A 25,936-nucleotide genomic window follows, 5' to 3' on the forward strand; every position below is an offset into this window, starting at 1 on the left:
AAAGCTTTGTTGTTGTTGTTGTTTTAATGCCTCCCAAAAGAAAACTCCAAAATTCCCCCTTTCCGTTAAGAGCATTATCCTTTAAAAAAATATTTGAATACCAGTTTCTAAACTTCCTGATGCCATGAGAAGAAGAAGAGGAACATAACCGTTTGGTAATTTCCTCCTGCCTCTCCTTCAAAGCAGTTCTCTCTGATTTCACTCTAGCCTCCTAACATAGCCATTAATTAGAGATCAGTAATTAACTTTCTGGTTCAAGAAATATTTCGCAAAGGAACCCCATTAAAGGGCTGATTTGCATATTCCAGGAGAAGCCATCCTTGCTGTAAACGCAGGTACTACGTGGGGCCAGCCTCAAACCAGAGCCTGCCCTTGAACTGCCAGCCCACCTACACTGGTTCCTGACGGTGGGGGGACTGGGAGCGGGCGCTACCCACCGCACGAGAACGCAGACGCTGGTACCTGCCACACGCTCCCGTCCCTGACTTTGCAAGCTGTTTTACTTTGCATTTCAGTTGTTGTTGACAGTGCCGAATGGTCTCGCTCTAGAAACTCAGCAGTGTTTCCTCGGAATATTCTCATTATCGTGCAAACCAGAGGCCCCTGGGCTGTACTTCACATGCTGTTAGTGTCACCCTTCCCTGCGTACCTGTAACAACTCCTACTTAGAAAGAAGTAGGCCAGAAGAGAAAGCAAGCTCCCCAGGCTCTTGTCTGCCCAGAGCCGAAAGCCCTTCACGCGTTCCGGGGTCTGCCAGCGTCCCAGCTCCGCGGGGCGAGCCGTTCTTCCTTCCAAAGGAAACGGAGTCACTTCTCCATCCTTCGTAACACAGCACTCACCATATTCTCACCAAACTCCACCAGTTTCATCACGCTTAAAAATATTTGGCATATCAAGTTTGTTGGGAATAAGCAAACGATAATTAGATCTGAAACGAACTCACAAACTGAGTTTCCCATAAGAGTCCAGGCGTCCGTAAGTTATGATGCTCTCCCATCGCATCCAAGTAAACTCTGTGAACACCTGAACACCCAGACAGCAGACTGCACGAGCACTAGGTTAGGAACTAAATGCACTGCAGCACGACTTGCACACTTTCTCCTCCCTCTGTAGTTACAAGCAAAATTTTTGGTGGGATTAAAAATAAAAGTAGTTCACAGAGGAAGCAGCAGTAGTGCAAGCCCTGGCTGTCACTGATGCACGGCTGTACCCCTTCCAAGGCTGAGGCTCATTTAACAATCAACCATATGCTCAGGCTTTTGCAGTGCCAAGAAAAAGCTTAAATAGAATGTTATCATCTGGAATTATAAAAAAAAACCTCACAAAATAATCACAAATGTTGGTAATTGAGAGTCTCTTAGCATTAAATGAATTCTAGGTGCACTGAGAAAAATTCTCCCTAGGAACAATCAACTCCGAATCCGGAGTCACCCAGAGTACCCATCTCCCACCAAACCAAGGAACTCTGAAGGTGTTGGTCCTACAAAGCAACACCGTGTCCCTGCCCGCTCAGTGCCAGGGCAAAACCACCGCAGCCTTTGCCAGGCCCAGAGGAGATGGCACCAAGTCGATGCGTTTAGGTTTAAAATAAACGAATGCCCATGTAAACCAACTTTCTAAATTCCTGACAGACTGTCAGAAATTATTTTTGAAAGATTACTGTATCAAAGTGATAGCAATGACTGAAAAGGTGACTACAATAAGAGAATCATCAGAAATGCACTGACAGCAGTAATTACCAACGGCAGAATGACCTTCTGTCTGTTCTCCAACTCCGCTGCCCGTGCCCAAAGCCCAACCCAGAAACTTTCTCCAGCACCAATTCTGCAGGAGAAATGTGGGTCCAATTAAGAAAAATCCATCTGCCAAATGCTTGATTTGTGGCTGATTCCAGACAGGCCGCTACAAAGACAAACATTCAGCGCTCCACGATAAAAACTTTGCGAGCTGCTGTAATAAATCAGGACGTAGGAGACATTGTTAGCAAAAAGGCACTTTGAGGGAACCCTTTTCAGCTCTAACGAGCAATCCGACCAGCCGACAAATTGAAAGGAGCACTCATTCCACAATCCCCCTTTGAATCTCACATTTATATAAACTGATTGTACCAGAATAACGCACCTCTTATACAGAATACCAGTTATACTTTGATTTTGCTTCTCTCATTCACAATCAACAATTTTATTACTGTTACTGTAACAGGACTCCCAGAAATCTATCAGTATGCAGAAGACTAGCAACATTTGGCCAACTTCTCCAATGTGAACCCCACAGTAATTTACTTATCCCACCTTGTTCAAACAACAAGGTCTCTTCTAAGTCAACGTAAAAGCCAACACTACGAGAAACCATGCTTTTCTACAAACATAAGCTCTGCTTGACTATAATCGGCGTATTTTTCCAACATACCACTTTGAGCGATTCCTCAGATGTTCTCTGTAGAGAAAAAAAAAATGGTTGGCCAAGATTTTACTGAACCAGAGTTCTCTCCTTTTCCATAGTTAATCTGAACATCCACACACACACCATGGCAGTGGAGGTGGGACCCTGGTAGACGCACGTTAATGCGACGACGAACTGCCCCCATTTCAGAGCTCAGCCCCTCCCCGGGACGCAGTGGCCACGCTCTGCACGGTGCAGGACTCCTCCAGAAACCTGGCTGCTCTCTTTGTGCCAGCCAGGGTACGAAACCCAGGCTCTACTGGCACAAAATGCACACCGCGTTTCTGAACGATGCCAGGGAGACATTGGGTGACTTTTCCAGCGTTTAACATTATTTCCTTGTCTTCCTTTGCTATAAAACTCATACTGTACAAATTTCCCACTATTGTAGGAGGTAACAATTTTCCATTTTCAATTTACCTGATGTATTTAAACACACGCATTAATCAAACAGAGGATAAAAAGCACAGATATGTTGTGTATACTCTCTTCTCTGCTCTGCCTACACACCACATCCACCAAGTTTGCTGAGTGCACATGTGTGTGCACATTTCATAGATTCAGACACAGCAGGATAAACACGACGTGCAAGAAAAGGAAAAATAAAGAAACTAGGAGGCATGACACAGTCCCAGCTTAGATACACAGAAGCCAAGTCACAGAATCATTTATGATCTACTCTGGCTCAATATTTCAGCCTGGAGTGCATTTATTGCACTATTAATTTTTGCTCTGGCACCTCCTGCAAAAATTCTACGAGGCTCCAGAACAGCACGCTGTTTAACGGATATTTCTGTGAGCAAAGGAGTGGTTCGTGAAGAATCAGCCTGGATACAAGATGGAGTCAAGAATCAAATATTTAAGAGGCAAATATTCCAATACCAGATGCTTCTTTCAGACAGTCCTTGGATCTCAAGACAGACAAGGAAGCACAGCAGAAAGTGCACGAGAGTGATCTAAAAGACTCAAGTCCTTTCATATGCAGAAGTGAGTGCATTGTGCATTTTAGCAGACGTGGATGGGAACGTTCAGGAAGATAAAATTATCTCCTGTCACAAAAACCTCAATGCATAACTGAGAAGCCCAGCTGCTGCTTTTCTTCCACCTCTCTGAGCAGCAGCAGTACCTAAGGCCAAGATCTCCTGCGGAAGGACCTTTCCTTACGCTATGGACCTGACACTGCTGTGAACGCTGCGGACCAAAAGCTTGGTGGCAAAGCCACCCAGTGTCAGACAGCTTCCTGCAGATCAGGGCACGTCTACATATCATAGCTGGAGCGTATTTATCAGTGATACCTGTCTAATGGAAGCCTTTCATTTTCAGTTTCCAAATTCTCATATAAGCAAATCCTTGGGTTTTTTCCAAGGCTGCCAAATGCCACCTCTTCTCTAACCCAGCCTTTAAGCTCTACACTGAAAACGCGCTCCAGCCATGCACTGAATCTCTTTACAGAAAAGTTGTGATAAATCTGCTCTGAGAGGATGCTGCCCAGCCAGATCCAGCACTCGGGTACTGGGAGGGCAGGGAAACTGGGAGCCTTGGTTCAGGAAAAAGACTTTGGCTGCAGAGCTGGCCAAAACAGTTCCCACGTCCTGTACTGCCAATGCACAGGAAGAAACAAAGCCCACCTAGGCAGACAGCACACATTGTCGAATTTGCCTGTCCTCCGAGGGAAGCAGAAGCGCTGTGGGCAGATTCCCGGCCGCACTCGCTGTCTTCCATACGGAACACAGTGCCCTGCTTCGAGCGTTGGTGAAAACTGCAGCACAGGAATCAAATCAGCTCTCTCCTCCCAGATACAACCCCTGAAATATTACTCTGCACCGAGCAGTACAATCCTGTTACTTGCAGAAGCCAGAAGGATAAAGCTTAGGAGGCTGTAACAGGCCAGGAAAGGAAAAATCCAGGCTGACAATTGTTAATTTGCAGGCTTCAGAAATCCACAGCCCCTCCAATGAATAAGTATAGCCAAAACAGAGTAAAAGTTGTCATTGCTTTTAAAAGTGAAGCATTTACTCAATGGATTCTAAAGCATCATCTTGATATTTTAAAATGCCACTGCTACAAAACGGTTACATCAGTGTACGTCCAATTTGGCATGTTTTTCAGACAGACTTTTCTTGGCACTCCGATACTTCTGTGTCATTCCCCAAAATGATTCACGTAAGGCTGAAAGATCTTCCTTTTGGAAGCAAGCCACTAGTTGGTTTCTGTGGCTGGTAACGGACCTTACCCAGCCACGACCTTGATCTGCATGTGAATTTACACGTAGATTTACCTAGAACGTGTCTGTCTCATGCACACGCTGACATAAATCGACGTGTACCTAAATGCACACAAACCCACTCCAGAGCCACTACACTTTCTAACTGAGCTGAAAGAATAAAACCAAGGTCTCATTTCTCCTTTACTTGGCTTGCAATTTGCTCCGATACTCAAACGCTTCATCTGCTCCATCTGCACACTACCTGTGACGCATCCCTCCCGGACTGAAAGACCCTGTCATGGCTCAGACGGAAAAGCAGCTTCGGCCACACACCGAGAATCCCTCTCAGCCTAAGGACGGCAGTCAGCGGCTACGCTGAGGGTGTACGTGTGCAAAGGGGCAGAGAGGGATTTGGGGAGATTATGGTTGTTACTGTTCCATGTTATTGTTCGTACGACGCGTAACCCAGTCATGTTCAATGTAGTCCAGCCTGCGAGCATCCCTCCCCTCCCTCCCTCGCCCGCATCAGTCGGCTTTGGCTGCTGCATCTCTGTGCTATTTATATGCTGGTGCATCAACTTAGGATTTATAGGGGAAAAGAAAGCAGAGCAGACAGGCTTCTCTGCACACGTTATTTAACCTAAAAAGGGAGGGCTTGCACTCTGTACTCGCCAACAAATTAAAATTACCCCTCTTGCAATTAAGCAAGTCTACTTCTATCACAGCTGTGGCCCTTGCTCTGAATAAGATAAGCAAGATACTAACGAGACCTGGGAAAATCAATAGGCTCATTCTCTCTCACACACCCTCCTCCCCACCCTCCGAGAAACGTCCCCTTACCTTTCATTGTCCACACTCCTGAAGCCAGGTAAAATGTGCCGGAAGCTGCTGTTCCTGTCGAGCTTCGGTTGGCTCTTTGTCCTTTTGATGGAGCCTTTAAGCCGGCGGCTGAGGAACCCCTGTGGGGTGAGACAAGAATACTAAATTACAACAAAAAAGGGAAAAAGAGAGAGCGAGCCCTGAACCTGCTCTCTTGCACCGAGCGCAGCCAGGCAAATCGTTCTCTCCGGCTCCCGTCATGTGCGGCTCCTCGCGCTCAGCCCGGCTCCCCAGCTCGCCGCCAACATCTGCTCCCAGAGCTCGCCGAGGCCCGGGCGCTGCGTCGGCGCGAGACTCCCCGAAGCCTCCGTTACCCTGGCAACCATCAGCTCACATAAAAATACTGTCTGAAAGACAAGACTAGCACATCGCAACTCCTGACGGGAGGAGCGGCTGCGACGCGGGGCTCCGGCAGCCCCAGTGCCCACTCACCGGCGACTGGGAGACCGGCAAGAACTTCGTTACCTGATCGAAAACCCCCAGGTTTTCAGCCATGGCTGGCAGAATCGGAGCCAGGTGTTTTAGCTACATAGAAAAATACTACAAAGCATGCAGAAACACGGCACATGGGCTCGGCAGCTACAGGCACTACCTTTGCAGAAGAAAGAGAGCCTTGCGCTGAACGCACGGCGCCTTCTCCGCCGTGCCTCCTCCCTCACGGAATATAAGTCACGGCTCCTGGAGCGCTCCACAGCAAAGCCAGCACTAAACGTTTTAATAGCAAAGCTTCTAATGTGTTATTTGCTTACTGTTAGGAGTTAATGTTCTACATAATCTGAACATTACATTTAATCTCTTGGCTAAATAAGGCAATAAAAGTATAATACTGCTGCGGTGTCCGGCATTTACAGCAGCTGAGAATAGTTTCAGTGGGTCAAGCGTGTCAGCTGGAGAAAGCGGGGTAACATTTTAAAGAGAAATCAGGATTTTGGGGTGAAGCCTAAAGAAGTGGTCCTTTTACACACCACCACACCAAAGAAATACATCAGCTTGATACAAAGAACTCAGCAAATCCCTGCACAACCTGAGGTTCTGCACATGCCGCTTCCCTTCCCCATCCCCAGGGAAGTGGGTAAGACATCCACTGGATCAAGCACGGATTTTGCCGTGCATAAGGACAGAAGTGTGAGAAGAAGGGGTGTCCTTCCACTGGGTACTCCGCCAGCACGCCTGACGTACCCCCAGAGCACTCCTCCACTCCTGAGTCTCCGCAGCCTCTCCAGTCAGCCTTACAGCACGCATACAGGTCATGCAGCACTTCGCAGCTCCCTGTTATAAATGAATACCCCCTCTATGTCTTGCAGGCAGATAATCACAGTCTAGCTTATACCTAGCCTGTCATTTGTTCACGCTATTTAAACACTCCTTCCCCACCTAGGATATCCACATTATGTCTTTCTCAGGTTGCAAAATTTCCTGGGGCAGCATGTGCCACTCTTGTTATTGAAGTGACTTTCCTGTTTGTGAGCGCATCAGGAATTTAAAACATCTAGATAACCAAAGGTGTTTCACATTTATTAAGTGCTACTTTACTTACAAATGAGGTATGTAACATGCATTCATGTGAACTGAGTATTTCTCCGGGAGCTATTTGCATGATGGAAATAGCATCATGCGTACAGGCACAGGCCATCAGGTTACACGTTTTGCCATCTTACACAAAGCCAACGCACAAGATAACAAAAGCTTCTTCAAAAGTGTTTTGTTCGTGAAAAATACCTTTAGAGAATTTTTATAGTGTAGAGAACCATGACTATGAAACAGCACATTTGAGGATTTGCATATCTAGAACATTGCTAAGATATTTCCCTCGGTACTCAGACCTTACTCAGCCCCATACCTGTGATATCGGCGTGGTATCAGCCCCATACCCGTGATATCAATGTGGTATCAGCCCCATACCCATGATATCAACGTGGGATCAGCCCCATACCCATGATTATCAACCCTTCATGCTCTTGTTCTTCTGTCTGGATCAGGCCTCTGGTTGCCTGCTATGGTGACTAGCCAATATTTGCTGTGAAGGAAAAAATCGAAAATATGCAACTGGCCAAACAAGCAGTACTTCCCTAAACACCACTGGTGGGCAGGTTTTGCCCAGAAGCAGGAGACCGGACTTCCTTTATCACTGCCAGTCTGGCCGCAAATATGTCCTCACGTTATCAAGGCACTTAGTAGCTTTGAACTCTGGACAGGGAATTGATAAGGAAAAAACCAAATCCTTTCTGCATCAAATGATCACAGCTTTCTTTCACCACCTTGTATTTCACATCCCCACAACTGTTAGCTGATTCATGCAGGATTTGGAAATTAGAATTTAGGGCTGCAGTAAGACATTACTTTCCTCCCAATTCCCATTGTTTTTACATTCACTGCTACCAGGAGGAGATCACCCTGTGCCATTCTCAGTTTTCACTGCTAGCTTCCTTGGGAGAATGGTATGTCAGAGATTCTAATGCTGATAAATTATGCTGCTACAGCAACACTTTGCACCTCTATAGCGCGTGCCAGAGATCAGAAAGTCTCAGGTGTGAATTACTGCCTTCTGTAATTTTGAGATGGGGTAGGACAAAAAAAGAGAGGAGTTGGTCTCCACAAATACGAGAGAGAGAGAATCCAACTTGGGGTGTGACCGCCGTGCTTTCCTGGTGAGATCATAAGAACATCATCCATTTCTTCTTCATTTATGACTTTAAACAACATTTGACTCTGATCTCCAGACAAATGAGGCTGATCCTGCCCTAGGAACGCTGCCTCCTCCTCTGGCCTTGCTGCATTCTTGTGAGTTCTAGCAATTAAAGTATTGCTCTTCATATTACACGTCCTTCATATGCTTTATACCGAGAGCCGTCTAGGGCAGGATTGTGTTTTCCTACGTGTGGGCAGCGTTCACCACCAGTAAAAAATATCTTGGAAAGGATTAAACTACTGACTTGAGAAGGTTTCATTCAGAAGTTAATAGACTGCACGAAATGACAATAAACAGAAATCAGCAGAGCACAGGAATCCCTTCAGAATTTGCCACAGCAGAAAACCATGGGACGGCACAACCTGCGGCGCCGAGGGTCCTCGCGCGAGCCTGAGCGCAGCCCAATGCAGACCCCCCTGACCACGCTGGGCCGGCGCTGGTGGGGCCGTCACCCAGGCGCATGAGCTTGGTCAGAACTCGTGCAAAATCTGCACAAATGAGAATAACGCTTCCGCTTCATTTAGTACAGATTTGCCTTTGTTTTGCCCAAATGTCTTTTCAAGTTCTGCTGGAGTACAATGAAGCAAAACTCGGGCTAATATTAACTTCCTTTTAGAAAGTGGACATAAGATAAATCATGAGATACACTTTAAAATGTAAGCAGAGGTACTAATTATCTAAATTGAGCCCTTGCACAGCCTAACAGAGGAAATATTTTGGGGTCACTGAAGAGACAACCGCTCTGGTGCAGCACACAGCGCCACGCAAACCTGCCCGGAGATCTGCCGGCCATCAAACCCACCGCGGAGCGCGGCACGGACCTCGGCCGGCCCAGCGAGACACAGACACACAGAGCTGCGCTGCGCAGCGATGTAACTTCACAGGGCAAGGGCCCTGCTTTTGTTTTCTTTCTGCCATTTTGACTCTGACACCCTCAACTCTGGAACACAATTGCTCTCATCAGAAGAGCTGACTGACGTTATAATAAGACTCAAAGAACAAAGGCAGAAAAAAACCCAAATCCTTTTGAAGAATGGCTTGATCACAACCACTGCTACTTAAGCTAAAACAGGACAGGCACAATTAAAACCAGGACAATTAAATCTGCTGTGATTCAGGCTGTTTTTTCTTACATATTTGGGCAAACCCAAAATCTGATGCCAACATCTGGCTGCAGATGGAGGGAGGTGATGAACTGTCATTTGAATTTTTCCTGCTTATCAATATTGGCATTTCCAATTACTCTAGACCTGGAAATAATCTTATATTATACGATAATATTTGAATATTTTTAATATTATAATACTCTTAAAGTATATGTGGAAGCCCACATATGTGTATGCCTTTGAGATGCAGGAACTGCGTATGTCCACACACGCTGGGCCAAGGAGAAGCAAACTGGGAAGGAAGAGAGGAAAAAGGGAAGGGTGCAAAACTGAGGAGACTATTAAAGGCAGCAAAATCTTGAGCTCCTGTTTTGTAAAATATAAAGTAATGATGCAAGTCTGGAACTGACTCCCACGCCATTAATGTTTACTTGTAGTGAACCCACACAACAAAGTTTTAAAGGTAAAAAGTCAGCACCATGGAAACACAATATATATGAAATTTGAAAAAAAAAAATCAATAAATCAAGCTGGATGCATGAAGAGCAGCTTCCTTTGGAAGAGTCCTGGCAGCTCTCAGTATTTTCTAAGCACAATGAGCAAGGGAAAAAGGGAGACGAGCTGGCCAAACACACACAGGGCACAGCGTGAGGGTCTGCACCACAGGCGCTGGGAGGTGCTGGTCTGACTGGAACACTGGGGAGAGAGAGAAGTCCGGGTTTATGCTCCGATCCAAAGACTGTGCAGAATAAACACTGTATCACAGGAACGAGTGAACAGATGGGGTAATTTTTATAGTTCTTGTGTATCTTTTTGTTTCAGTTTAGACAAATCTCAACTACAGGGGACTTGAGAGGACGTCAGAATCTTTTTCACTACTCATAACAATGAAACTGCCATAAATAAGTACTTACCATGAGGATAAATATTCAATGCAGTATTTCATATCAGGTGCCTATTTTTTTTCTAGTATACCGCGGACAAGCTTATAGGTATAAAATTGGGAATAAATATTTTCTACCAGACCTGTCCTTATTCTGGGCTTCAGAATCTTAGCTTATTTTTTTATATTAAACTTCTTTAATGCTGGAATCAGTTTTTTTTCCTGCTCTCTTGCACAGCATCTATACTGCTGTTCCACAGTAGTGGAAATACCCTTTTACTGAGCTCCACTGAATGGATAATATTTGTATTTGTGAGCCAACAGAGCCTTGTCAATGCTAAGCATCCTATTACAGCCAGCAATGTAAAAAAAAAAATAAAAATAAGTGTGCTTACCTGTTTCTACAATTACTAATGTTAGCCTTAGCTTTGATTATAAAACAGAAACCTTTTTTGGGCAGCATTTGATACCCTTTGTTACCGGGTAGAGAGGCCTAAGTGAGCATCTCCACTCCTCTCCTTGCACTGCGCGACAACGAGAACTGCACAGACCGGAAGAGCTCTGAGGGTGCCCTCATGCATCAGATCTGTCTCTTGAAAGTCCACAAACAGAAGTAATCCACCGAGTGGTCTCCTGGCAGTGACAGAAGAAAGGAAGGGAATTTTGTGTACAGCACTGACCTTTCTGGATCACATACTCTCTATTTGTTCAGCGTATAGAGGCACGTGCCGGTAAGTGTACGTATCCCTTCATCCACTTCGTACATCATTTCCTACTGTCAGCTCTTTGGATTTGAACTTGTAAGTGATAAGTTGTTTTCCTATCATCAGTTCTCCTCTGTCAAATGTGATAAAGGGCTCTATTCATGAGGTGACTGAACAGAGCCCCCCTCTGGAGCCCCCTTCCCCGACGAGCGCATTTCCAGCACAGGCAGCGCCTGCACAGGATCCATTCCAAACCTGGGCATACGCTGGGCTGGAGACTGTGAGCCAGAGTGCCTTCTGACATTGAAGAGATCCCCAAACTTAAAAGAATCCTCGTCGAGTTAACCTTAAGAAGTTATATTCTTGCAAGTTTATCAACCAAAAAACCCAAATTCTGTTTACGCGACAAAACCCAGCTTGCTCCAATCGGTAAGACTTGCCTAATATGCAAGGGCAAAATAAGGAAAATAAGGATAAGGAAAGCCCCTCTGAGACACAAGCGTCCTGGAATTAGGATAAAACCCAAAAGAATTTAAAAGTAACTGCAAAAACATTGTGTATCCTGTGATAGATGGCAACAAAAACTGAAATCTTACTGCTCCACACACTGTGGTCAGACTTGTGCTCTGGCATCCAGAGTTAGGAAATAAACACGGAGATATGGTACGTAAGCGCACAAGAGGCTATGTCTGTGAGGCAGGCCAGAAACCAGCCCCGGAATGCGAGAAACAGCTCATGTTGGTAAGTGCTGCTTAGCAACACTGCCCTTCTACGGCAAAAGATTAATCAAATTTGCAGTGTCATTGGAAACATTCAGTCCAGTCCATTTGAAAAATCAGATGAAGATGCACTGAAGCCCCACAGGTCACCAAAGGGACAACATGGGTCTGTCCAGGTCATGAAAACTGGAATTACGTCAAATGAGAGGCACTGAGGGTTAATTATAAATACGGCAGATCTAATACATGCAAGTATCAGCAGATCACAGATAGAAGAAGCAATGGCTTCAACACATTATATCTCATCCTTTTTCCACCTCTGGCCAATAAAGGATTGCTGCTTATGCTCTATTTTTGTAAAGATCTTGCCTATCTTGTTGAAAATGTCTCGGTCACAGGGTCTTCTACCACCACCCTGGAGAAAGAATCACACAGCCCGGCAGCTCTCAGTGCTGCGTATCTCTCAGGACATTTTTCCTGATATTCAGCTAAATGTTTCTTTGCAGAATGTCACTCAGTCCCTTTTCTGCTCTTTTCTTCCAGGGGAAGATTCCTCTCCCAGCCTCCAAAATAACCACCCTTGGCCAGCATACGCCCTCAGTCCCTGACCAAGAGAATCACCAAAAACTGCAGGCAAGCCAAGGCCTTACAGTGAAGTGACAGAAAACTGGGGACATCTCTGCACCCTCCAGTCTGTGCTGACAACTCACATGTAACACGCACACGGAACAGGCGGGACGTTAACAGAGTCTGGATGAAGGGGTGCAACTGCCGGGAAGCACCTAGGAAACAACTGCAATTCCACAGCCATTGTTATTCAGGGATCACTTGATCCTTCAGTTGGGATTCTTTTGTTCTCCTATTAAAACAAAACCCCACTACTCTGGGTTATTTGTTCACAGTTCCGTAATTATCATACTGTCAACATTTCATATCCGAACAAGACAGATAAATATTCCTTAGGAAGAAAGGAGAAGGGTAATTGAGCAATCAGGGATGAATGATGCAGAAACAGAGATACAGGTAGAATGCAAGTAACCTTGAAGAACAAAACCAGTTATTTACCCAAAGAGAGAAGCGACCAGAAAAAAAAAACTGCCTAGATGAAGCCAAGCAAGGATGACATCTGGGAAAATTTCAGTGGGGTGAAACAGTTTTCTTCTTTACCTGGCACAATGGAGTCAACCATCCGAAAGGACAAACTGTTCACACACAGAACATTCCTCAGACCAGATAACTCCTTGCAGGAGCTGTTTTCCAGCTTGCTGTGCCATCCAGGACTCTGCTTCCCCTTGGAATGCAGGAAAAGAGACTCCAAGCCTTGCTTTGCTCTGTCCTTTCTCTCCTGTGCCCAAATTAGGTTCCTGAGCATCTCTGGTCCCCTAGAACAAAGTTGTCATTGCTGAACAGAAGTTGAAACCAAGCGCTGGCAACCGCCATGGCAGGTTGTAATGGCAGGAGAGGAAAAACTATGTCCTGACATCCTCAGGATTAAGCAAGTGCCTTCCGATAGTCCCTGAAGATCCCAGTAGTGTGTACATGAAAAAAAAAGGCTTCATACTCTACATGAAGCCTGCTTTCTAATATAATTGTGGCAGCTATTCAAAAAGCAAACAAAATGCATCACTTTATCCATATTCTGGGACTTTTTACTGCAGAGAGTAAAATCGAGTAACATAAAAAGACAGACATTTCTCCAAGGAAGGTTTTAAGAAACAACTAATCCAGCCACAGCAAGGATCGTCAAGGAAAATTTGAGGGAACATCCCAAGATTATGGCCTCTTCAAAAAGTGCCCGTTCTTACTTGTGGAATGGCAGATATGTCTGCAATTATTCCAGACAGCTTCTCAAAAAACAGATCTACTACAGACCTGGCTCCATCGTATCGCTGAGGGAAACACCCAGTTTTTCATCAAATTCCCAAGGCAAGATAGAAGGCCGTAGGCAGAAAAGCAATTTCTAGACCTGTAAGAAATCCCACAACAATTTTCTATACATTTTTTTTTTTAAAGAACCATCCTCATTGGATTAGACTCATGAGAGTTTAAGTGACTTCAAACAAAACCTTCAAATCCAGGAGATACACAGCTAAACCACTACTCGACGCTTTGAAAACATATCCTACGAGTTCAGAGACTTCAGTTGCTTACGATACAGTTTTAAATAATTGACTCTCAAGGAATGTAGTAGGTTTCACATTTACAGTCTGCCATGCATTGTACACGCAGGAGATTTATTTTATGATGGAGAGCAACAGATTCCAATCAGGCAAATATTTCTGAAGCCTCAGATACGGAGAGAAAGAGAGCGCCTTTCAGATTAAAAGGGATAATCCCCAGCTGACAGGAAATTATTCACACTCCTATAAATTTAAACTTTCACAATACTTTTTGTAGCATAATAATGACTTAAACACTCGATATCAGCTGTGAATCAGTACATTCCTCCTGCTTTTAAAATTTAGTTGTGATTTAACCAAAGATAAAATAAAGAATTTATAGGACATGGTAGCAGTGTAGAGTTGGATGCTTGGTGATCCCATTCAGGCATGTAAAACAACCAAACTCTGCAAAGTCTGATGGTTTCTATCACTCAGACTTTTTATAGAAGGCATCCAAGTGAAAACACCTGCAGGTTTTAAGACTTCAAGCCTGTGCACAAGGTATTGGGATAAAACTATACGAAGGGTCCTGCTTGCTGCGATAAGTAATTCAGTGCAAGGCCACAGATATCCCAGTCCACGGTCCTTTGGCGCTTTTGCCACGGTCTGAGAAGCCCAGGAGCTTTCAAGAGCTGCGCTTTGGAGCTGTTACTGGGGGAGGACCTTCAGCTCCAGAGGGTAAATAATCGTTGGGCTCAGGACGTTTATACCAGGTCCGTAACCTGCGTGTGAACAGTCGGGATAAACCAATCTGCCCTCTGATTTCAGGAAAAAAGTTATATTTTCACATAAAGTAGGTTAACTTAATTATTTCACAATACCAGACATAAGAGTATGCCTTTTAAAAGACAGTCCATTGAAGATCCATGCTTCAACAAGCTTGCTGTCCGAGAAGGTGAGGATTGAGGGAGCGCAGGCAGAGGCGGGACAGCAGGTAGGAAATACTGTCAGAACAGATTCTTCTGGCAGGTAACAGAGGAAATGAGTTTGAATGTAGAGGTGTCCAAGTGATTTGCCACAATGACTATATCGCCACAAAGCCAGGATTACTTCTCAAGAATGCTTCATTCCTATGCCAGCAGTCCAGCCATCCAAATACACTGCCTCATGTCAAAACAATAAACACACAGGAGATGAGAAAACCATCTCCATAAATCTGTTTACATTAATGTTCTCTTTTAAAGTCCACTTTTACTATATGATACAGAGTAAACTGTTTCATGAGTGTGTTTTATACGTGCTTTCCCTATTTTGATTTATGGCCTCGGAGCAGCACGCGCATGTCACGGTTATCTTGTCGCCAGGCATCTTCCTACTCACTTCCACCTGAAACCTTCAGAGCAGAGCAGATACTGGAAGAGATTACCCGCTTTTCCACAATATTGATGACCAGCTCTGAGCCTACAGAAAAGTATCAACACCAAGTCACTGCCTTTTCATTGACAAATCTTGTGTGCTTTTAATAACGCATTTCCTACCAAACCAGCTGCTGGGCCAATAAATTTTAAAAAGCAGTTGGTAGATGATATGTTTAGAATAAAAAATTACTATTATCCTTTGACTGTAGGGATGCGTTGTGTAATTCTGCAGTAAAAGTTACTCATTCAAATATGAAACTCATGTTTCAAGCAGATGCTCTTGGCTCCAAAGACTTTCACCACATTTCTGAAGCTGAAATTGGAACATTTGTATTCAGCAATAATTACAGCTGCAATCCAACCAAAATGTTAACTTTTGTGAAGATACGGTGAATGCCTACTATAATTCAGATAATACATCAGTCTTGATTTTTCCCTATCTACCTTTCCACACAACTTAATTTCCAGGCATTGTGAAAATACTTAAGATGAAGCGCATTTGTCCTAACCTCAAAACTTAGGAAAATGAGTATTTCACTTTGATTCACCTTCTGACAAGAGCTTTGAAAAACCAAGAAAAATTCGAAAGAAGGGATATATATAACACACGCGACACTTACAGAAGTACACCAGCCTTGCTTCCAGGAGTTTCCATCCTTCATGACACACAGTTCAGACAATTTTTTGATTAAGAAAGCTTAGGACCGTAACAGGCAATAATCCTTAGGATGGGTTAGAAGGAATCTTTCTACTTGAAATCAAACCAACTTCAGGTGGTTTTATAAATCTGTAAAATAGTTATCAAAATCTCGAAGTCGCCTCCTAATTAAAACAGAAACCAGAGGCTAGAAGTACGCATGCCTCCATCTGGAGACTGGAACTGAGGTCTCTACCTGACCCCTCTGTGAAAAATAAAATTGAAAAGTGCCCAATAGTTTTTCCTTCTCAGCTGAAATCACAAATATTCAATCACCAATTTGAATTGAAATGAAAAACAATGCAAGACTGCTCCCTGCTATTTTGACCCCACCTTTACTCCTTTCCGTTTCCTCCTCAGCTTGTATCTGGTGTCTGATCTCCGGGTTACAGCGGTGAACAACGTGATGTGAGGTACCGATAAACAACACAGCTGACAATTATGTTTCCTAGGACACTCAGTGGAAAGTTTGCCAAATATATAAAGCAAAAATAATATCCTTCAAGAATTAGAGGCAAAAATTAAGTTCATAGCTGTTTTATCCCTCTGCAAAATAATAAGACAGACATTGTAAGTGGCAGATCCTATTTTTGGGTCTTAGCAGTGATTATTTCTTGCCTAATTATTAGCAGTGGATTTACTATCTTTAAAGCAGAATTTTGTCACCCAGCAGGAAACTTCAGTTCTATCAGGCAGATTTAAGTCTCATTCATTTATTCCTTAACTGTTTTTTACTCACTTGCTAATTATCAGGGAAGGCTTCATCCTAAGTGGGTCTGAAGCCAGGAGGCAGGCACGGCCTGCGTGCTGTCCCTTGGTTAGAGCCAGCTGCCACATGAGTTGTCGAACTTGTTTCCTCTGAAGGTATCCTCCTCTACCTCCTAATATCAGCAAAACTTGAATTACTATTTGAGAATCTTTTAAAAAATCTAGATTTGACAGAAGGTACAAAAAACCAAGCAAGGTATATGGGTGCCTTTTTGAACCTGTTCTTCTGAAAGAGGACCATGATGCTCAGAAGGTAATGGATGTAGGGACCCAGGGGAGCATCACCTGGACATGCTGAGTTCCCATCTTGTTCCATACCACATCCCTGTGTCCCAAGTACATCTAAAGACAGGGCCATCTCTGCTCTCAGTATCAGAGTAGATAACCAATAGCTAAGTAAGGTTAGTACAGAAAGAAAACTAACCCTAGATTCCACCCACTCCTGCAACATCTGCCTAAACCAGATGAACAAAGACCTGCGCTCCATCCTCCCTTAGGCTCCCTGCGTGCCGTGGAAGAGCGGGGCGCAGAGGTGACTGCGCAGCTCACGCAGAAACCCTCCCGGTCACGGCAAGGAGGCCGGGTCGTGGCGCAGCCCTCGGGACTCCCAGCTGCTCCCTGAACACGACAGGAATCAGCGCAGCTCTGCACGTCACAGCCCGGAACGCACACTTGGGCACATCTCCCACCAGTGCCAAAGCAGGCATGGGAACTCGGTCGTTTGCTATAATCAGGCCAGACCGTCACACCATGGGAAATTCACGCTGATCGCCGTGAATCACAGCCTGCGGAACGGTGTACGGAACTGCACAGAGCAATTTAGGAAATAAAGACATGATTAGTTCTGGAGCTAATTTCCTTGGTGCTTTGAAGAATGTTGCAGGTAAGATATGATCCATGGTAATTATGGAGGAAGATAAAGACAGGGAAGTTGCTGGCAGAGCACCAGGCCCAGGAATACCTGAATACCTCAGGAAAGGCTTTACAGCTTGTACCATCGCGTTCTCAAATTATCCTTGATGCCTGAGCCATGACTGTCACCATTCACTAGGGAAAAAAAGAGGGTGGGGAGGACAAATGCAGCCTATTCTTACCAGAGCGCAGTGCCAAGGAAAAGCAACAGTATGGGAGAGAAAGTGAATCTTGTTTCCATGGTAACTGAAGTTTGAGAAAAGTATATAGACATCGATGTTATCTTAACACGTATGTTTACACACAGACCCACAGTAATAAAAAGTTATTCAGCTGCAAGTATCATGAGACCATGTAATCATCATGAGACCATCCTCAGAGCTGCTGTTTCAAGTGGCTGCACTTGGTTTGGAACAACAGTGTCACCACCTGGAGAAACATTCTCACATTAGGCAGCACCAGTTTGGGATTCGGATGGGAAGAAGAAACCTCCAAAACAACTTCCAAATGATCTAACTTAGCAACCCTACTCAACAGAAAGTGCCATAAGCTCTTCCATGCCAGTTAAAGCTCAGACACTTCCACAGGGGTGAACAACACAGCCAAAGTCACTCCCAACTGGGATGGAGCATCTCTTCCATGATTTCCTGTCACAGCACCGTAAGTTCTTACCAAAGGACAGAGAAAACATGTGAACCGTCTATCACAATGAAAATCCAAGAAATTGTGGCTCAAAATATGGCATAGCTATGGCGATTACAGAGAAGTGTTCAGTCTAAGTGAGAAAAAATGTCTCAGAAATTAAGTTAAGACTCGGAATAAATTTATTGATAACCATTCAATGTTAACTGTGGCAACGCCACCCATTTCTATTAATTTCACTGCAATCAATTTAATATCTACATTAATAACCAATATCCACGAGCTAAAGCAATACAAATTCCCAAATGGAGAAAGTTCAGAGATGAAGGTCTTGATTAAATGGACAGTCATGTTCTACCGGAGCTCTCTATGAGATTCAAATTGTACCTTACACTATTTGACTTGTTTTCTGAAAGCACAATATCAGCGCTATTAAAAGCAGGAGAATGGAATGTGTTTATTATCCTACCTTTTAGAGCTGCAGCACAATTCTTTATCCGTGACCCAGAAACAAATTAAAGGGACACTGTCAAGTTGTATATTTTAATGGTCATCTTTTCTCTGTGCTACCAGCAATCTGAGATGTTTTCAATGCCTAGAGGTTTAAACAAATTAAAGCTTTGCTTTGTTTACTTTCTGCCTTTCATTCACTTCACAGAAATGCAACCAGTCAGATTCATTTGTTTTCCCACAGCCTATTAATTAGTACAGCGTGTCGGCATTTGGATTTCCAGGGAAGAGTTTGAAATGCTACCCATTTTTTTTCTTTAGTAGTTTTGAAATGAGCAAGAGGTAGCCATTTCTGTTCAAATCATCCTTTGGAAATGGAAGACTCTAAAGAACTGATATGAATCCAAGTACGTTGCCGAAAAATCCAGTGAGAGTTTGAGATTTTGTCTGTCTTTGTGGGGCAACTCAAATAACTGCAACAGATAAAAATAAACAGAGCACCTGAGTATACATTACGTTGTGAAATTGCCACCAAAAAAAATGCCAAACAGCATGTTTTAGAGAGTAAAAGCCAGTCATCTGGACAATTTTAATCATTTTCACCATCTCAAATGATGCCTTGAGTTGGTTTTGCTCCTTGTAAGATGACCAGCAGAACTACTATGCGGTTCCTACTCCTTTATACAGATTACGAAAGATGGCAAAAATCGTATAATCTTTCCATGCCTTAGTTTCCCCATTTATTTTAAGTCATTGTGATAAATTGCAGCCCCACAGTGACTGCAAGCTTGAATTCATTCAGATTGACAGAACACTTTAACAGCCTCAGATGAAAGGTGCTGCAGAAGTGCCAAGTACTATCACTGTAATCATCATTCAATATACGCTGATCAAAAGAATGAAATGTGAATTAGCATTTCCTATTAGCCCTACTTAGAGCCTAAATTTTAAATATTCCTCCCATGGGCTCTCTCCATGAAAACATTCAGGAACTGCTGGTATTTCTCATATGGCTACAACACTGCTTCTACAGGAGTGGAGGAATGGAGGGATCTAAGAAGAGTCAAAAAATCACGAGAACAATGCAGGTTTCTCCCACAAAAGCTTGCTCAGGTTTTGCGGGAAGAGCTTGGAGCTGCTGTCTCACTCTCGCTCGTTCCCTGTCTCCAGTCTCTTTCCGGGCACAGGGATGCGATCTTCTGTCACAGCTCCAAGGATTTTCTGCCGTTGGCCTCCTTTGGACCCTGAACCCTTCTCTGAAAGCCACTGGGTTTCACACACCCCAGGGGAGCGGGTCCAGCTGTCCTCAAAGGATGAGAAAGTGTCAACATTTTGAATAGCTAAACGAAATCAACAGAATCGTGCTAATTTACACCCACTGCAGGGCCAGACACTTTGCTGAAATGTTTGTTTTCCCCTTTCTCGCCCAGGAACTACACAGTACTTCAGTTTATGTTCCCTGGAAACATAAGCTCCCCTGTTAATCCACTGCCTAGGCCTAAGCTAGGATGTAAAAATGTGAGTTTGTCCCCCAGTCCTGAAGATGCTGCAGTGGCGGCTGGGGCAGAGCAATTTAGTGATTCTCGGCTGTTTCCCTCTTGGCAGAAGCTGCTGTCACTGCAGATCAAATACGAGGGTCTGACTGCGCGCGGTGTGGATCCCTGCCCTTCAGGAGCTGAGCGAGCTCTATTAATTCTTCCTATACAGAGCATCTAACAGGCACTAACAATAGCAGGTCGCCCTCCATCCTCTCCTTACTGCCACGTACCGGAGCAGCCTGGCCGTGGTCCGTACAGACCCTACAGAGCAGAGGCCTTTGCTGTCCAGCCAGGCTGGTTTAATAGCAATCAAAAGCAGTCCAAAACCATGCTCCATCTCACAAAAACTAAAACAGGATTACTAACACTTTTAAAGAAGAGTGGCCTCAGTGCGTGAATTAAGAGGTTGATAAGCCCTCATGCCTCTTCCTTTCTGTAAAACTGTCCTTTAGACAGCAGCAGGCTCTGAAAAACAGACCTCCCTGTATCATACTCGGTTCAAAAAGGAAAAAAAAAAAATCCATACCCTGCCTCGCTGAGTCCTTTTCAGTGAAGCAGGTCACAGCACCATGTCTTTCATCCTGCCATTCCTGTCTCCTGCTTGATGCTCACAATAAATCCACCGTGGTTTGAACTGCCGCTCTGTGCTGAAATCTGGCAGTCCCAGGTATCCTTGACCATGCTGGAAACTCCAAGTTTACTTAGAAAACTTTCAATATACAAGATCAGACTCAAATAGTTAAACGTATTGTATTTCCAATCAGTTTCATCTTCCAGTTCCTGTGCTAGGTAGCACGGAGAACAGCAACATTCCCTTTTTTCAAATAAAACCTATCTTTCATGTCTTGACTAGAATTTATCCCATGTCTCATAAAGTACACTGAAAAATTAAAAAGCAAAAATACCCAGAGATTTACGTTAACAGGATGACTTAGAAAAATAAGGCAGAGGGCTCTAATTTTAGTAACAAGCAATTGGAAATTTGACAATATGGAGTGCTGGCAGAGAAAGCACAAAAGACAGGCGCGTGCCTGACCTGGGAACAATGACTTGGGAGTCCAGAAAACCACTCACCCATTTTCACATGACAGTATCAAGTTTGAAAAGAATATTTAATTCTCTTGAAACTGAAGGAGGATTTCAGAGAAGTCATTAGGAGTAGCTTAGCTAGAGGTTAACACCACGACTGGGAATTAGAAATTAAGAAATTCAGCTCAGGACATGTTTCCTGGCTTTGCAGCATGATCAAAGTTAGTTAACTTCTCCCTACCTCAGTTTTCCCAGCTGTAAAGCGAGGGTGCTCCTAAGTAAGCACCGTAGCAGAGAGCCTGGAATTCTATCCAGCAGCAAAGGATGCTTTCAAAGTCTGCATGCTGCTGTTGTACCTGACAGAAAAGAACCTGACAGTCAGGTTAGCACTCCTAATTTTTGCAAAACAGTACCAGGGAGACTAGAAATAACTGCAAATGCTCAAAACGACCTCGTTTTTCTTCCAATCCCTAAAATGCTCAGAAACCCAAAGCTCCCAAGCATGTCCTGTTCCAGAAACGGTGACTGAAGTGACAGATACATTCGCAGATTAATTTACATCTTTCTTCCTGCCACTTACACTGGTTATCCAAATTCAGTTGCAGTTGACAGTTTAATGATAATAGCTTTCTGTTTGTATATCATCTGTGCTAATGTTCCCATTCTCCTTAAATTCAGACCCCGTAAAAGGAGCACTGTAATGTATGCAGCCGCAGACCAAAATGATAGTAATTTTCCCTTCTAGTTGGAATGGTTTAGTAAACAATTACATTTCAATTAAAGACAGGGTGAGCGTGCCGAGAGGAGCACCATTCAGCTCTTCACATAATACAGGAAGATAAATTCTCCAAAGTCAAACTATTATAATTTACATGACTGCTTTTGAAAAAAAAAAAATTAAAACAAAATGGAAAATAGTGTATATTATGCATGGCAAAAACCTGGGAAAAAAAAATCCTTCAATATCTCATCCACAGCAGCTTGAACTAGGATCCCATCATTTAGGATTATGTTCAGTGAAGAGGAATGGTAGAAGGGTTACTCACTTTCATCTCTCCAGGGGTTTCAATTTACTGATATGCCATTAGTATTTAATACTTCATTTATCAAGGATTAAAAACAGGATAGATGGAGGAATGCTGCAAGAGTACCTGATAACGTAACGCTGTAAATTCAGCTATGTACTCAACCCAAATGGGCAGAAAAACTGGAAAACAAGTTAACATTACAAGCAAAAGAAGAACTAAAACCCAAAAAGAGTTCATATTTCTTTGTGACTGCATATGCTTCATTATAAAAGGGTCTGAAAGGCAGAACAATGACAAATGAACCACCAAGGACATCACACTCGAAGCACAGAACAACAGACAACACGCAGACGATGAAGGAACATGAGAAAAGGAGGAGACGATACTCATCTTCATGACAGACAATGAGTCAGGGAAGAGTGTGTTTGTACCACTGCGTTTGGCCTTTGAAGCTTCCCTGAGAATTGTCTCCCTTCCCATCCAATTTACACAATTCCACGGCGGACAGCCTGATCAGGTAGCTTATAGCTGTGATGTGCTTTGGTTTTGGTTTGTTGGGTTTTTTTTTTGTAGCCAGTGTGGCTTCAACTAGAAGAAGCACAGAAGTGTTTTCTGAGACCCTGCAAAGCAAATGACTGATAGTAGAATGAGGATCAAAGGTCTGGAGAGAAGAAAATTCTAAAGCCTCTCTAGCATTTCAGGGTAAGAGAGAGATCACAGATGCTTCCTCAGACACAGCTCTGTAAGAGAGGCAGAGAGCCATTTTAAAACCATTTACAAATATTCAGACTACATATGTTCTACTAATTCACTCTACTTGGAAGGAGGCTCCTTGCACAGTCAGTGAGCCAGACTAACAGCAAGAAATCATTCTGGTTTCTTGATCCGATCACTTAGTCCAATTCTTTTGCACAAGTTCTTTGGCAACTTGAACTTCTGCTTGGCCTGGAACATTTGCAGAGAACTAAATAAATCAGGCTCTACTAAAAGCAGTCAATAGATGGCAGCACTCTAATGAGATGGGAGAGAAGTCATCACACAGCAAGCGTCAACAATCCCACCCTTGCTCGTGATTTCCCTGCAAGATGGGCAGAGCAGGAGGATTTAATACCCAGCGGACCCTCCCATCTTCTGGTCCCCATGTTTGATAAAATACAACACAAATTTCACCCATCTCACACCTTAAGCTATTTGGATCCAGTGCAGAGAGGCTAAATGCCTCTCTGTATTTTCCTAACAGGTAAATGTCAGTCAACAGCAAGGTTTCACCCACCATGGAGAAGAGTCCAGCATTTGCCCTTGGTTACATTGGTATCTACAGCTCCTGAGCGTTATCAGCTGCTGACAGTTCCCCATTCTCAGAGGAGACAACTCTAGGTCACCACCTAACCAGGCAACTTTTTAACTGACATCTCACGCTAAGTCAAACCTGTCTTTCTGTTTCTACCCTTAGAACTTGACTTTTCTTGAAGCACCTGTTAATTAGGTCTCTCCATTCAAGGGGCAGAACCATGACACATAGGAAGGCTTCTAACAAGACCATTTAATTCTAAAGACGTCTCCTGCAAAGGGACAGTCAGTCCCTTCAATGAGTGTATCAGGTATAACAAATTCATCAGGACCAGAATTTCCCTGCTCATATTTCAGTTTTATACCGAAACGCACCAAATCTGCTATTTCTAGGCACCCATGGAGCAGTGAGAAAGGTTTCTTCTAGTCCACGTGAAGCACTGTGTAGCTGGCAATGTGAAGTATATTCATGGTTTTCCAATCAGACAAGGACTGAGAACTGAAGATGGAGCTTGGTGCTCAGTGCAGATTCAGAATCAGGGACCTCAGATGAGCGGTCACTCAGATGAGCGACTTGAATTAATCAGGCTGCATCAGATCATACAAAGCTCTGATAGCACAGAAGTTAAGTGAGGTGGGTTTACATGGAAAATGATCATTTTACAACATGACTAGGCTAGATATTTTTCATTTTTAAGAAGCTCTATTAAGAACTTTTTTTAGAAGGAATAAGAACAACTAGTTCACATATTAAGATGTAGAAATGTTAAGACTTGATTTTCAAGGTTATTTTCTATAACTCAAAAAAATTAGCATGAGCTATTGTTTTCCAAAGTTGCTACAAAACTTACAATGTCCAATTAACTGTAACTTGCCTGGCAAACTTCTGTATGGGAAGGGAGCACTTCCACTCTAGTTTGCTTTAGATTTCAAATGAATGCAAGCAACTGGGCGTGCAACACTGTCAATACAGCTGAATCCAGTGGCTCCTGAGCTTCCTAGTCCCTTGGAGACTCAACAGCAGAAGGATGGAGATGTCAGGGAAGAACAATCAGCTGTAAAATATGAAAAGCTTACAACATCAAAATCTACAGCAGCAGGCTCAAAAGTAATAATCCCATTACCACTAAACTAAAGCACTAATTACTATTCCCAGTGGCTGGAGTGGACTGAGTGCTAATGTTCCTCTGGTTAATGAAGGAAGGTGAGCGAGCATATATTTCTTAAGTCAGACATCTGCTGAAATCTGGGAAGCCATAAAAACTGTACGTAATGAAGCCATTCATATTAATGGCAATAACATTCGGAGGGCTGGGCAGAACAGAAATGAGATGATAGTGCATTGTAACTCAGAGAAGACAAATGCTATGTATGACCCATGCGACGGCTGCCCTTATTTAATCCATAGTGGACAACAGAGCCAGTCAAAGCAAGCAACCACAGCCCACAAAGGCTGTTTCACTAACAAGAGCTAAGCTGCCTAAAGACAGGAATAACTTCTCTAAAAACATAACGCAGGATATATCCCATTGGAAAAGGAATAAACAGCACTTTATTATCGCTGACTACAAGCACACTAAAAAAAAATACTCCTGAATCCTCTGTCTTGCAAAGAATCCAGCTTTTCTCATCATTCTTTGCCTTTTTCATCAACAAGTAGTCCATTGTTTAAGGTCCAAAGATCCTCATTTACTGAAGTAGATTCTGATAAATGAAGGCACAAAGCAAAAGCACGGCTATTCAGTTAGCTTCACCGTGTTTCTGTCTGCCCCGCTCAGAGTTTTAGGGCATTTGTAACTGATAATCAATTCAGATAGATGGCATACGGCTTGTGGAACACGGGGGTCAGAGAAAAAAAAAAATTAGTTTCCCTCTTGGAATTGAAACAAGATGCACCTTGCTTAGCAAGAAGGTGATAGCACAAGGGGAGTCAGACCAAAAGACGACCCCTCTGTGTTTTGACCTGTTAGAACAAGGGGTCCTTAGAATAATAACTGTCATCAGCTCCAAAAAAAGAAAACCAAGCATGCCCCTACAGCAAAGGCTTAAAGGCATCTCACACTTCACTGTTTTTCTGTTTCATTATCTCCAGCATTTGCCACATACTGTATGCCCTCCTTCAAAACAGAACTCCTCTCCTGCCAGCCACTCACTGTTTCCATCACTTTCCCCATTTCACGTAGCAAACAGGCCAGCACTAAAACCCACACTCTCAGATATTCAGCATGTGTTTGCATGTAACAGCTACAGAACATACCTCCACAGAGAATGCTATGCATTCACAAACTCACAATTTATAGAACTAAGATAAACTACGCACACAAACTGCCATCAATGACTCACTCATCGGTGCAAGTGTTCTCAGGTGAACTGGGTGTGCTCAGATGTTTTTCAGATTGCACCATTGTCTTTCCTTTGAAATTCTGGTCCTGCC

At 43.6% G+C, this 25,936-nt stretch overlaps 1 protein-coding gene across 4 annotated transcripts in view; it reads right to left on the bottom strand.

The window, feature by feature from the left end:
* The window catches only part of DAB2IP (DAB2 interacting protein), a 154,400-nt gene that overhangs the window by 107,601 nt on the left and 20,863 nt on the right, over nucleotides 1–25,936 (bottom strand). For all 4 annotated transcript variants that reach the window (XR_015260698.1, XM_086763580.1, XM_086763579.1 and 1 more), the window contains exon 3: nucleotides 5,489–5,607. Coding sequence is in view for 3 of the 4 variants with exons in the window: in XM_086763580.1 (XP_086619706.1) it covers nucleotides 5,489–5,607 (119 nt within the window). In the remaining variant the exon portion in view is untranslated. The remainder of the gene's footprint in view (nucleotides 1–5,488; nucleotides 5,608–25,936) is intronic.

The sequence above is a fragment of the Chlamydotis macqueenii genome, chromosome 20, assembly GCF_036417535.1.
Source record: "Chlamydotis macqueenii isolate bChlMac1 chromosome 20, bChlMac1.mat, whole genome shotgun sequence".
Classification (NCBI taxonomy): Eukaryota; Metazoa; Chordata; class Aves; order Otidiformes; family Otididae; genus Chlamydotis; species Chlamydotis macqueenii.